The 16,134-nt window shown below is 25.7% G+C and overlaps 1 protein-coding gene across 12 annotated transcripts in view; it reads right to left on the reverse strand.

Moving 5' to 3' along the window:
- Positions 1-16,134, reverse strand: part of LOC126734086 (centrosomal protein of 135 kDa-like) — a 437,952-nt gene that overhangs the window by 209,716 nt on the left and 212,102 nt on the right. For all 12 annotated transcript variants that reach the window (XM_050437596.1, XM_050437599.1, XM_050437603.1 and 9 more), the window contains one exon: positions 120-296. In XM_050437596.1, the coding sequence (XP_050293553.1) occupies positions 120-296 (177 nt within the window). The remainder of the gene's footprint in view (positions 1-119; positions 297-16,134) is intronic.

Raw genomic sequence — 16,134 nt, forward strand, 5'->3', positions numbered from 1 at the left:
CTACTACGTAGGTCTCTTTGAAATAATGGATGAGTTCTTTCAATAAGAGCATATAAGCCTGTAGAATAGGCTTAGGTTCTAGTTTACAGTTAAAGATACTTAACGTTGGAAACATTTACCTGGAACTGGCAGTCTTCCTTACTATACAGCTCGCTTCTTAAATTCGCCTTATCGGCATCAAGCTTAACACAAAGTTCCCTCATTTCCTTAATGTCAGCATTACACTGTTCTTGTTCCATTGTCTTTTGCTTCAACTGCAACTCAAGGCGCGCCACTTGCCCAGTTAGATCTTGTATCTGTAAGCACGAAATATGTTTGATATACCCACAAAAAATTAAATACAAAAGAAATATTTGTAACAGTCTGAGATAAGTATAACTTAATAAATAAATTGTAAATACAAATATGAAGAGGTAATAAGGGTGTATATAAATACCTATAAATATTAAACATAATTTTAGGAAGATCCACAACTTTAAATAATAATAAAAGACACTTAATGATCAAATATTTTATTTAATAGTCTTAACAATGGAAACAATAAAAGTTAACCATCACTTTAAGCACTTTCCTTTTGGTAATGCAATATCAATTACAATTATAATATTTTTTTAAGAAAAAATAAAAATTGCAGTCGAAGGTTAGCAGAAGTAGTTAGTAGAAGGAGTTTTCGGAACAAGGTCTAGCTAACAAACATGTTGGGGAATCAATTACTACGCAAAGATAGGTGCTTAAAGGCAAAATATAGCATTTCGTGCGCTCTGCTATTCGCCTACTCCGACTTTTTTTTCCGTACGACGCCAACGATAATCAACGTGTTTCATGTAGATATCTGTATTACTTATTGTCTAAGCGGTTTTTCTCACGACCAGGTGTCTGCATTGTTTCTTGCTCTCCTCAATAAAACACTGTTTTTTAATTCAGTTACATATTTTAATAAAGATGTGAAAGTAATTTATATTCTCAGAATCTGACCGAATCTACAAAGAGCAAGGGTGCAACGTGGACGCACGTTATCAGTAAAAACTAAAGTGACTTCTGACAAGAATACAAACACCGCCAGTGGCGAGCTTATTAAAATTATAGTGAGTTACTTATTATATTGGGTATTACGTCACTTATAGCAAAAATCAATTTAGAAATTTTTTATCTCACACGCTCAACAATTATTGAAAAGAAGAAGAAAATAGACTTATTCACGTATTTAAAAGAAATATGAACTTAAATCTGTAACGATACCGTTCGATATATTTAATTTAATTTAAGTTCAATAAGTTTTAAATACAATAATTTACTTGAGGTATAATAGATTTTTTTTTTATATACCTAGGAGCTGAGGTTCAATCTATTAATCTCTGAGCTCGTTTCTTCTTTTCAATATCCTACCTAACTTCGTTATGAATATTATAATTAAAAAACGATAAAATACAATAAGAAGACCTACTTTTTTTAAAAAATACCTAATTTGAACCAACGTTTCGGTAGTTATATCTACTACCGTTATCAAGGTAATTAAAGTAAAATTAAATTAAATTAAAAATAAAATATACTTATCTTTCAAATTTTTAGTAATCCAGTCTCATCAAAATTTCTTCCTAATTCGAAAATACTTTATATACTTTTTTATATGATTTGACGGTTTATTAATAGTTTGACAAACTATTTTGAAAGATAACAAAATTTTTAAAGGTTACTTTTTTTAAAAATTAAAGGGGTGTGATCTTAATGTAAATTAATCATAGAAAATACATGAATATCAAATATTTTAAATCATTAATTAATTTTGAGAATACCCTGATCTACCTCTCTCTTTAGCAAAGGAATCCATGTATTATGAAAATCAACCGAACAAGTAGCTAAGCATTTATCTTCATTTAACATTATAAATGCACTTTCCTTTATCTTACGTAATTTTGAAATTGGTTCCTTTGCTAAAATTGAGGAAGCATTCCAGTCTATTCTGTGGTTATTGTCGAATGCATGTTGTGTAATTTTTGATTTTTGAAATTCATTGTTTTTTATGTAAGATTTATGTTCATTAATTCTTTTTGGTAATGGTCTACAGGTTTCACCTATGTAAAATTTACCACAAATACAAGGAATTTTATAGATTACATTTTTATTAAATTCATTTTCATTGAAAGGTTTAGTTTTTGTTAATAAGTATCGTAATGTGTTTTGTGATTTAAAAATAGTTCTTATATTAAATTTTTTAGCAATTCTTTTTATCTTATCAGAAAAACCTGGAATAAATGGTAAAATAAGATTTGTCGTAAAAAGTGGTTGATTCAATTTTATACGTGGATTATCAAACTCTTTAAAGCAATTTTCTAAAAATTCTTTGGGATAATTATTTTGAATTAAGATATTTTTAATAAAATCTTTTTCAGTTGTTAAATATTGATTATTACAAATAATGTGTGCACGATCATATAAACTTTTTACCACTCCTTTCTTTACCATTATTGGATGATTAGAATTAAAATTAAGATATCTATTAGTATGAGTTGGTTTACGGTAAATTCTAGTTTCAAAATTTTGTAAATCCTTTTTAATTAAAATATCAAGAAAAGGAAGCTGACCATCAGCCTCCTTTTCAAGAGTAAATTTTATAGTAGATTCTTTTGAGTTAATGTAATTTAAAAAATTTATAAGATCTATTTCGTTATGGTGATATATTGAAAAAATATCATCAATATATCGCCACCATATTTTAGGTTTTTTATCAAATGTATTAATAATTTCAGATTCAAAATTTTCCATAAATATATTACTTAAAATTGGTGAAAGAGGAGAACCCATAGCCATACCAAAGTTTTGTTGATAAAATTCATTATTGTATTGAAAATAAGTAGTTTTGACACAATAGGTTAAAAGTTCTAAAATTGTATTAACGCTTAATGTTGTACGTTCTGCCAAATTATTATCATTCTCTAATTTATTTTTAACAATATTTAAAGTTTTGTCAACAGGAACATTAGTAAAAAGACTTACAACATCAAAACTTACCAATAGATCATGAGGGTTAAAAGAAATTGTAGAAAGTTTTTCTAAAAAATGTTGAGAATTTTTAATGTAAGAATCAGAATTATTAGTGTATGGAGTTAAGATATTTAAAAGATATTTTGCAAGAGGATGAGTAGGTGAATTTATGCTACTAACTATAGGTCTTAAAGGAACATTTATTTTATGTATTTTTGGTAAACCATAAAAATGTGGTGATTTACTATTATGTGGAGTTAATTTAAATCTATCAATATTAGAAAATTGGTTTTTATGCTTTTTAAGTAAATTATAAATTTGTCTTTCAATTTTTTCTGTAGGATCTTTAGATAATTTAGAATAATTGCCATCATTAATTATTAAATTTAATTTATTTTCATAAGTGTTAATATTTAAAAGAACAGTAGCATTACCTTTATCGGCTGGAAGTATTTTAATATTATTATCGGTTTTAAGTGTCTTTAAAGCTTTTAATTCTAAAGAGTTTAGATTTTGTTTAATTTTAATTGGTTTTTCAATTTCTATCTTTGCCCTAATTCTAAATTCATCTTGTTGATCCCTTGGTAAGTCTTTCGTTGCGTTTTCTATAGCTGAAATGATATTTAATTTTGGCAGAATTTTTGGAGTAATTGAGTAATTAAGACCTTTAGAAAGAACAAGTTTTTCTGTATCAGATAAAACTCTATCTGACAAATTAATAACAGTTTTATTTATAAAATCATTATTATTTGTGTTTAAAAGTTCTTGATTTATATTTTCATTATAAAGTAGATTTATTTTATTTATGTGAATTTGTTTTTGTTTTTGAAAATTATTTAAATAACTATTATTTATACAGAAACATATATGATTGAAATCATTTTGATTAACTAAATTAAATAAGTTATTTTTTAATTTTTGTATTTCATTATTTAAATTAATTTTATTATATCTATGAAATTGAATTCTTTCTCTTAATAACGCTTTACTTGCTCTTTCTAAGATTTTATATGTTTTATTATTTTTGTATGATGTGTGTAATCTTAAGCATTTTGGTATTAAATTATTAATTTTGCATTTATGTAAAAATGTTATACTATTTTTACTGTGAGATAGTTTAATATACATTTTTTCTAAACGTCTAAAAATATCTAAACAATTAGGCCCATACCTTTGATTTAAGTAAAATCTGTATTGTTGTGACGAATTCATAATGAGTTACTTATTATATTGGGTATTACGTCACTTATAGCAAAAATCAATTTAGAAATTTTTTATCTCACACGCTCAACAATTATTGAAAAGAAGAAGAAAATAGACTTATTCACGTATTTAAAAGAAATATGAACTTAAATCTGTAACGATACCGTTCGATATATTTAATTTAATTTAAGTTCAATAAGTTTTAAATACAATAATTTACTTGAGGTATAATAGATTTTTTTTTATATACCTAGGAGCTGAGGTTCAATCTATTAATCTCTGAGCTCGTTTCTTCTTTTCAATATCCTACCTAACTTCGTTATGAATATTATAATTAAAAAACGATAAAATACAATAAGAAGACCTACTTTTTTTAAAAAATACCTAATTTGAACCAACGTTTCGGTAGTTTGGTTCAAATTAGGTATTTTTTAAAAAAAGTAGGTCTTCTTATTGTATTTTATCGTTTTTTAATTATAATATTCATAACGAAGTTAGGTAGGATATTGAAAAGAAGAAACGAGCTCAGAGATTAATAGATTGAACCTCAGCTCCTAGGTATATAAAAAAAAAAAATCTATTATACCTCAAGTAAATTATTGTATTTAAAACTTATTGAACTTAAATTAAATTAAATATATCGAACGGTATCGTTACAGATTTAAGTTCATATTTCTTTTAAATACGTGAATAAGTCTATTTTCTTCTTCTTTTCAATAATTGTTGAGCGTGTGAGATAAAAAATTTCTAAATTGATTTTTGCTATAAGTGACGTAATACCCAATATAATAAGTAACTCATTATGAATTCGTCACAACAATACAGATTTTACTTAAATCAAAGGTATGGGCCTAATTGTTTAGATATTTTTAGACGTTTAGAAAAAATGTATATTAAACTATCTCACAGTGAAAATAGTATAACATTTTTACATAAATGCAAAATTAATAATTTAATACCAAAATGCTTAAGATTACACACATCATACAAAAATAATAAAACATATAAAATCTTAGAAAGAGCAAGTAAAGCGTTATTAAGAGAAAGAATTCAATTTCATAGATATAATAAAATTAATTTAAATAATGAAATACAAAAATTAAAAAATAACTTATTTAATTTAGTTAATCAAAATGATTTCAATCATATATGTTTCTGTATAAATAATAGTTATTTAAATAATTTTCAAAAACAAAAACAAATTCACATAAATAAAATAAATCTACTTTATAATGAAAATATAAATCAAGAACTTTTAAACACAAATAATAATGATTTTATAAATAAAACTGTTATTAATTTGTCAGATAGAGTTTTATCTGATACAGAAAAACTTGTTCTTTCTAAAGGTCTTAATTACTCAATTACTCCAAAAATTCTGCCAAAATTAAATATCATTTCAGCTATAGAAAACGCAACGAAAGACTTACCAAGGGATCAACAAGATGAATTTAGAATTAGGGCAAAGATAGAAATTGAAAAACCAATTAAAATTAAACAAAATCTAAACTCTTTAGAATTAAAAGCTTTAAAGACACTTAAAACCGATAATAATATTAAAATACTTCCAGCCGATAAAGGTAATGCTACTGTTCTTTTAAATATTAACACTTATGAAAATAAATTAAATTTAATAATTAATGATGGCAATTATTCTAAATTATCTAAAGATCCTACAGAAAAAATTGAAAGACAAATTTATAATTTACTTAAAAAGCATAAAAACCAATTTTCTAATATTGATAGATTTAAATTAACTCCACATAATAGTAAATCACCACATTTTTATGGTTTACCAAAAATACATAAAATAAATGTTCCTTTAAGACCTATAGTTAGTAGCATAAATTCACCTACTCATCCTCTTGCAAAATATCTTTTAAATATCTTAACTCCATACACTAATAATTCTGATTCTTACATTAAAAATTCTCAACATTTTTTAGAAAAACTTTCTACAATTTCTTTTAACCCTCATGATCTATTGGTAAGTTTTGATGTTGTAAGTCTTTTTACTAATGTTCCTGTTGACAAAACTTTAAATATTGTTAAAAATAAATTAGAGAATGATAATAATTTGGCAGAACGTACAACATTAAGCGTTAATACAATTTTAGAACTTTTAACCTATTGTGTCAAAACTACTTATTTTCAATACAATAATGAATTTTATCAACAAAACTTTGGTATGGCTATGGGTTCTCCTCTTTCACCAATTTTAAGTAATATATTTATGGAAAATTTTGAATCTGAAATTATTAATACATTTGATAAAAAACCTAAAATATGGTGGCGATATATTGATGATATTTTTTCAATATATCACCATAACGAAATAGATCTTATAAATTTTTTAAATTACATTAACTCAAAAGAATCTACTATAAAATTTACTCTTGAAAAGGAGGCTGATGGTCAGCTTCCTTTTCTTGATATTTTAATTAAAAAGGATTTACAAAATTTTGAAACTAGAATTTACCGTAAACCAACTCATACTAATAGATATCTTAATTTTAATTCTAATCATCCAATAATGGTAAAGAAAGGAGTGGTAAAAAGTTTATATGATCGTGCACACATTATTTGTAATAATCAATATTTAACAACTGAAAAAGATTTTTTTAAAAATATCTTAATTCAAAATAATTATCCCAAAGAATTTTTAGAAAATTGCTTTAAAGAGTTTGATAATCCACGTATAAAATTGAATCAACCACTTTTTACGACAAATCTTATTTTACCATTTATTCCAGGTTTTTCTGATAAGATAAAAAGAATTGCTAAAAAATTTAATATAAGAACTATTTTTAAATCACAAAACACATTACGATACTTATTAACAAAAACTAAACCTTTCAATGAAAATGAATTTAATAAAAATGTAATCTATAAAATTCCTTGTATTTGTGGTAAATTTTACATAGGTGAAACCTGTAGACCATTACCAAAAAGAATTAATGAACATAAATCTTACATAAAAAACAATGAATTTCAAAAATCAAAAATTACACAACATGCATTCGACAATAACCACAGAATAGACTGGAATGCTTCCTCAATTTTAGCAAAGGAACCAATTTCAAAATTACGTAAGATAAAGGAAAGTGCATTTATAATGTTAAATGAAGATAAATGCTTAGCTACTTGTTCGGTTGATTTTCATAATACATGGATTCCTTTGCTAAAGAGAGAGGTAGATCAGGGTATTCTCAAAATTAATTAATGATTTAAAATATTTGATATTCATGTATTTTCTATGATTAATTTACATTAAGATCACACCCCTTTAATTTTTAAAAAAAGTAACCTTTAAAAATTTTGTTATCTTTCAAAATAGTTTGTCAAACTATTAATAAACCGTCAAATCATATAAAAAAGTATATAAAGTATTTTCGAATTAGGAAGAAATTTTGATGAGACTGGATTACTAAAAATTTGAAAGATAAGTATATTTTATTTTTAATTTAATTTAATTTTACTTTAATTACCTTGATAACGGTAGTAGATATAACTACCGAAACGTTGGTTCAAATTAGGTATTTTTTAAAAAAAGTAGGTCTTCTTATTGTATTTTATCGTTTTTTAATTATAATATTCATAACGAAGTTAGGTAGGATATTGAAAAGAAGAAACGAGCTCAGAGATTAATAGATTGAACCTCAGCTCCTAGGTATATAAAAAAAAAATCTATTATACCTCAAGTAAATTATTGTATTTAAAACTTATTGAACTTAAATTAAATTAAATATATCGAACGGTATCGTTACAGATTTAAGTTCATATTTCTTTTAAATACGTGAATAAGTCTATTTTCTTCTTCTTTTCAATAATTGTTGAGCGTGTGAGATAAAAAATTTCTAAATTGATTTTTGCTATAAGTGACGTAATACCCAATATAATAAGTAACTCATTATGAATTCGTCACAACAATACAGATTTTACTTAAAATTATAGTGTACGAAAAAGTATTGACGTACTAATTTACTCTTCGCTTCTTCGCCGAGATATGATGTTGATGCTAATGATAATGAAATGATGATTTTAAATTAAAAGTAAAGGAATAACTAAAGTCTAAATACTTCTAAAATTTCGACAAATATTACGCGAAAATATGGGCATTTCTAAAATATTCTAATGCAGGCTTTACGTCAGTATACAACTCACATAAAATGGTAATCTTAAAATAAACATGTTATATATTGTATAATGAAAATTTAAGTGTTATTCTAATAAAAATAAAATTAAAACTCTTAAAAAATAAACTTAAAAAATTAATTCCTTAAATAAAAGACTAAAATACCTCCTTCTTTAGGTAAACAATAAGCTAACCTATTATTATTATTATTATTATTATTATTATTATTATTATTATTATTATTATTATTATTATTATTATTATTATTATTATTATTATTATTATTATTATTATTATTATTATTATTATTATTATTATTATTATTATTATTATTATTATTATTATTATTATTATTATTATTATTATTATTATTATTATTATTATTATTATTATTATTATTATTATTATTATTATTATTATTATTATTATTATTATTATTATTATTATTATTATTATTATTATTATTATTATTATTATTATTATTATAGCTTGCTCCTGGATCCTTTCGATAGAAAGTTCTTGCACTTTAGTGCGGCATTTATGACAATCTTAAAGACAAAATGATGTCTCAAAATTCGAAACCACATTTAAAACGGTTTTTTCGCAAGGAATCGGTCTATTCTCAAATATATGTAATTGAAAAGGAATCCCTTCATACATTGAAGTGCCAAATTGCCCTCATAAAACCATTTAATAATTTAAACACTTCTAAAAGCAGTATAAACAGCCATAATAAGTTGGGAAAAAATACTAGGGCTTTAAGATTCAACAGCGTCGCGAGCATTCACTCAAAAAAATGGGGCTTGTCGATATTATTATTGTTTTTATGTAAAAAATAAAAACAGCAAATAAGTTATATACCCCCTTATAACATACATTGTTATTCCCAGATGCTCAGCTTATTTACTTAATCATATTTAATAAATTTATTTAATTAGCTTCGTTTATTTAATCATATTTCCTTTCTGCTTCTGTAAGCTTTATAAAAGTATAAATGTAACTAGGATTAAGAAAAGGTAATTCATTTAGTTAGTCGAATTGCTGTTGTACTGAATATTTTTTTTTTTTTAAATTAGTATTTCGAACCGTAAAGAGAACTGGTGCAGTCGGTAGGATACACCAAACGGGACATTAATTCATCGCGAAAAATTTATGAGTTAGAAAAACATAAATTTAGATTCTAGACCCACCACAACAACAACTAAATATACAAAAACCACAACATAATTATAATTCTAACACGAATACTCCTATACCACAATTCATACAAAATAGACAATGTGCCGTTCCGAATCCATTCAGAAGACATAAAACGTTTGGTCGGAATCCAAATATCTTTTATAATCAAAGACTTTTTCATCTAGGTTATCCATTTAGACTACCACAAATAAATAATCAACCGCAATAAAACTTTAACCTAAATAATAATCATAATTATACCAATCAATTTAACCAAAATAATAAACGACCTGCTAATTCCTCAATTGTTAGAAACTACAACCAAAATCGAATTGAACCTATGCTATGCAAACGCAAGTAAATCCTAAAATCATGATTGAAGATTCTCATAGAGAACAGATTTCCCATCTAATGATACTACCAGTGTATTACATTCTCAAATCAATTATTAAACCCAAAGTTTACTCAACAAAATAACTATTATGATGACCAAGGATATGATGAAGTAGATTATCTATATTATTCCCAAGAATCTAATTCAGATCCTGAATATTATAACCAGCGTCCAAATAGTTATAATATGATTATGAAGATCCATGTTACAGGAACCACAGTTAGGAAATACCAAATAATCCTCCAATACCTGAAAATTTTCAAGATGTCACACAATTCAACAACTTAACATTATTTTTATTAAATTCATACATAAATTCTGACCTACCATTAATTTATCTACCAGAAATAAAAGCAAAATTCTTAATAGACACAGGCAGTGGTAAGAATTTTATTAAACCCCTTAAAATTAGCTTATAAAATTTAATACGATTAATACACCAATAACAATTCCTTGTTAAAACAGCACATGCAACTTCATTCAGTCATGATGAAATCTGAATAACATCCATCTTTCCCTTATTTAAATCCAATTAATCAATTCAATTAATTTTATTTATTTGATTTTTCTCCAAAATTTGGCGGACTATTAGGAATTGACTTCTTAACCCAAATAAAAGCTAATATTAATAATTTAATAACTTGAAAAATTCAACACTTGAGTCACAAAATGTCAACAATGTCCTTACATTCTCAAAATACCAATTTGTCAAAAATCCAGAATAACCTATTCCAACTTTATAAATTAATAATACCCGCTAAAGATCACAAAAGTTTAAAATCCGTGTTAATTACATGTCAGGTGTAGGTCTAATAAACTATTGTAATCTTGGATCAGCGGAAATGCCTGCAGCTTTAGTCAGCATTAATAATTCTCACGCTTATACAATAATAACAAACACGTAAAGAAATAACAATGACATTATTAGTACCTATTCAAGTAGAACTTTTAGATAAACCAGACAGAAAATGTAAATGGCGAATTGTAATTGATTATAGACGCCTAAATGGCAAAACTATAGATGAAAAATGTCCTTTACCCAACATTTCATAAATCACAATATTTCACAACCCTTAACTTAGTAAACGGTTTTCATCAAACTGAAATAGACCCAAATAATACACAAAGAACTGCTTGCTCTACAGATACCGGAAAATTTAGAAGGATGCAATTTGGTTTAAAAAATTCACCTTCGTGGTTTTCAAAATGAAATATTCCTTGCATGTTTAGACAACATCATCATTTTCTCAACTTCATTACAAGAACACATTGATTAAGAACCGTTTTCGAAGGATTAAGACAAGCCAATTTTAAAATACAGTTAGGCGTTAAGAGTGAATTTTAACATAAAGAAGTAGCTTACTTAGGACATCAAATCACTAAAGATGGAGTTAAACCAAATACAGGAAAAATAACCGGAGTAATGTTAGCAACGGAATATCAGCAACGGCGGTTGCCGGGTCACGAGTCGCGCGCGATGTCGAAGCGGCGCTTATGAAAATTGATAGTTTATTCAACACATGCAAAACTTTAGATGCATTATAACTTCCATTAGATGCATTTTCTCAGCGCAAACAATTCCTCTTTACTAATTTTGTTATGTCGGCACAATTAAAAAATCATGAAAAATTTAATCGGAAAGAAATTATTTTAAACTTGATATAAGTCGTTTAAAAAGCAAAAAAAACATTGTTGTTATGGTCGCAATTTTAAAATTTTTTTAGGGATGACAACTCAATATCTCTACTAACTTACTGGATATACCGTTTGAGACTGTCGACCAATTTTAAAAAACTATAATTTTTTTACTATGATAAAAGAATAGACCAAATTCGGGATTTTCGACATTTGAAAGGTAAAAAAACACCGTTGCTAGGGGTGAAAAAATATGATTTTTTAAGGGATTATACCATAATGTCTGTAGATACTTAATATAGATGCCTTTTGAAAAAGCCGACGTATTTTAAAAAACTAGAATTATTTTACTATGATGAAAGAAGAGTTCAAATTCGGTACATTCGACAATTGGAGGGTAAAAAAATACCGTTGCTAGGGGTGAAAAATTAAGATTTTTTTAAGAATGATAATACAGTATCTATAGAAACTTACTAGTATATCTTTTAAAAAGGCCGATGTATTTTAAAAAACTAGAATTTTTTAATACGATTAAAGAATAAACCAAATTCGGTATTTTCGACATTTGAAGGGTAAAAAAATACCGTTGCTAGGGGTCAAAAATTGAGATTTTTTTAAGAATAATAAAACAGTATCTATAGATACTTATTATGTATGTCGTTTGAAAAAGCCGACGTATTTTAAAAACTAGAATTTTTTTAGTATGATAAAAGAATAAACCAAATTCGGTATTTTCGACATTTGAAGGGTAAAAAAATACCGTTGCTAGGGGTCAAAAATTGAGATTTTTTTAAGAATAATAAAACAGTATCTATAGATACTTATTATGTATGTCGTTTGAAAAAGCCGACGTATTTTAAAAACTAGAATTTTTTTAGTATGATAAAAGAATAAACCAAATTCGGTATTTTCGACATTTGAAGGGTAAAAAAATACCGTTGCTAGGGGTGAAAAATTAAGATTTTTTAATAATGATAATACAGTATCTATAGATACTTACTATGTATGTCTTTTGAAAAAGCCGACGTATTTTAAGAAACTAGAATTTTTTTACTATGATAAAAAAATAAACCAAATTCGGTATTTTCGACATTTAAAGGGTAAACAAATACCGTTGCTAGGGGTGAAAAATTAAGATTTTTTTAAGAATGATAAAACAGTATCTATAGATACTTACTATGTATTTTTTTGAAAAAGCCGACGTATTTTAAAAAATCAGAGTTTTTTTAATATGATAAAAGAATAGACCAAATTGGTATTTTCGACAATTGAAGAATTCATGTGTGTATGTGAGAACTGTTTAAGGCTTAGTATTTTTCTACTTCCTGATACTTTATAGTATGAATCTTTCCTTCGAACTCGCTTGCACCATTTTTCATCAGGTATTTCAATAAGTGTTCTTTTATTTACCGCGCAAGGTTTTGTATTTATTTCTGACATTATAGTCTTATGGCAGGACAATACATATTCTCTAACATTTCTACAGAATCCACTACAGGTTTTTTTCGAAGCTCTTTATGCAAGAGATAATTTTTTATATAGTTAAAATAATTTTTTCCTTAGGCATTGCTGGAACGACCTCTAATAGGAACAGATAACCAAAGAGGTAGATAAGAAAAGTAATGTTAAATAATATACGATACCAATATCGGATTAAAAAAAATTCTTCAATTTACTAACACCGCCATTGCACATTTGTAGATTAATCATTTCTCGGATTAAAATAAAATATTAAAAAAAAAATAAAATAAAATAAGGATTTAAAAAAAAAGAGTTTTTTGTTTGCTTAGTTTCTTGTGATTCTGTTAAATTTTTTCCAAATCAGTATTTTAAAACAATAGGTGCTTCAATTAAAAAAATAAATAAATTCCAACAGCTTTTGTTCAGCAAAGGTAAGAGTAAGAATATCAAATTTAGAATCTAATAATATTACAAAATACCTAAACCAATGCACGAAATCTTTAATATTTGCAACATTAAAAGCAGCCGCAACAGTTTTCCCTAACAAAACTTAAATATTATACTAAAATGTTTATTAAATATAATTAAGAAAATTTTCATAATGTCTGCACAACAAATCTGAATAGGAGTAACTGGACTATTGACATGTTTATTATATATATAATTAAACCAAAAATCATTAATATATTGTAATAAACTTATTTTGTTAAATAATAAAAATACCGCATGCATTTCTGCTAAAGAAAAATCAGTTAAAACCGTATAAAAAATTGGCCATTTTTCGCTATATTATCAAAAAACAAATGTAAATTTATTGAGCCAGTTTGAATTGTTATATAATCACGCTGGGATCAAATCATTTTAACAACTGGAGATACGCATTCATTTCCCTCTTTAGCGAACCCTACTCTTACTCCTACCATATATTACAAATTCTGTTTTCAAAAAAAATCGCTTTGCTATCTGAAACATGATAGGTTGGACAATACTACCAGTGGCATCTAAATGTAAAATGACCTTTCTATTATTGGATTTCCGAATAGAGGATATTAAGAAGTCATTTTGTTTTTTGCTGAAAATATATAAAAAAATCCGCCGTAATATTTTTATAGACCCCATCACTTTTATTTGCCTGCAAATTTCTTGTCAAATTGAAAATATTATTTGATTTTAAAATATTTTTCATTTTTATTTATAAAGAAGTCCTATCTCTAAAATTAGTCCCTAATAAAGTTCTATCAGTTCCTTACTTGCCTAGTCAAATAATCAGCATGTTTAAAATTAAAATTAGAACTAAACACATTAGAAATATAATTCGAGCATTCTTCTTTGTAATTTCTTAAATGACAAACAAAGTTTCACAATAATAATGGCCACAATAACCATAAACTCCTATGTGTATTTTCTGATACGATACTTTTTTTAGTTCTTTCTTTTAAGTAATATGCGTACTGACGCTCTATAAATTTAACAATATTAGTTCTAAAATCATTATTTAGCTTTAAATTGTGTTATTGTGATCTCAAAAGAACCTTTACAATTATTACACTTATTATATAAAAATGTCCTTTTTTTTGTAGACTTTGGCCTCTCACAACAACATTAATTGAACCACTAGGTAATAAGATATTAGAAACGTTTTCTTTTTATTAAATATACTACCAAAAGTATCTGGCATGTGTAATTCATGAAAAAAATTAGTAAGAGAAGCAAATAGAAATTAAAATAAATAAAAATATGTTAAATTAATAATAAGTAACTAAAAAATAGTAGAGTAAATAGTAAAACAAAGGAAAATAAAACAAATTTACGTAAATTAAAAACAAAAGTTATAATAAAGCGTTAGTTATAGAATAAACCCAATGAACACCCGCGTCGGCATCCTTTAGTGTAACAACAAACGCATTGTCTTAAACCTTAAACATTACGCAATTGCATCAACTGTCTCTTTTTCGCACACATGCTTGGAATAAGTTATTAGCAAGATCTGAACGATCCGCGTGTTTGGCGTAAGCGTCTCAAACACAAAAAAACAATGTGGTCAAATTAAAATTCTGGACAAAAAAATTTCTACTGCGTACACACTTAACCAAGATTTAAAAAAGAACCTAAAACAGAAAATTTAATTTTATATTCAGAAACTTATAACTGGAGCAAAGGTGTTTTATGCCTTTACGTGCTAAATCTAGTAAAATTAGTTCGTTCTTTCATCAGTAGAAATTAATTCTAGTTTTTCAAAATATGCTGTGTTGGCTTTTATGACATGCAAAAGGTAGATATTAAATTATCAGCCCTAAAAAAACCTAATTTTCACTCACAGCAAAAGTGTTTCTTTGCCCTCTTCTCGGTGAAACATACCGAAATTATAGTTTCTCCTTTTATCAGAATAAAATAATTCTAGTTTTTTAAATTATGTCGGGTTACTCAAACAGCTTATAGAATACTCAAATAACTATACATGTTGAATTAGAATTCCTAAAAATATTAATCCTATACGCAACGGTGTTTTTTTACCCTCCAATTGTCGAAAATAACGAATTTGGTCTATTCTTTTATCATACTAAAAAAATTCTAGTTTTTTAAAATTTGTCGGCTTTTTCAAACGACATATATAATAAGTATCTATAGAAACTATATTATTATTCTTAAAAAAATCTTAATTTTTTACCCATAGCAACGGTATTTTTTTACCCTCCAATTGTCGAAAATATCGAATTTGGTCTATTCTTTTATCATACTAAAAAAATTCTAGTTTTTTTAAAATACGTCGGCTTTTTTAAAAGGCATCTATAGTAAAAATATACATTTATTTTTTTCACATATTTTTTTTACCTTTCAAATGTCGAAAATCCCGAATTTGGTCTATTCTTTTATCATAGTAAGAAAATTATAGCTTTTTTAAATTGGTCGACTTTCTCAAACGGTATATCCAGTAAGTTAGTAGAGATATTAAGTTCCTAAAAAAATCTTTAAATTGCGACCATAACAACGGTGTTTTTTTTGCTTTTTAAACGACTTATTTCGAGTTTAAAATATTTTTTTTCCGATAAAATTGTTCACAATTTTTTTAATTGTGCCGATATAACAAAATTAGTAAAGAGGAATTTTTTACGTTGAGAAAATGCATCTAATGGAAGTTATAATG

Source organism: Anthonomus grandis, chromosome 3 (genome assembly GCF_022605725.1).
Source record: "Anthonomus grandis grandis chromosome 3, icAntGran1.3, whole genome shotgun sequence".
Lineage (NCBI taxonomy): Eukaryota > Metazoa > Arthropoda > Insecta > Coleoptera > Curculionidae > Anthonomus > Anthonomus grandis.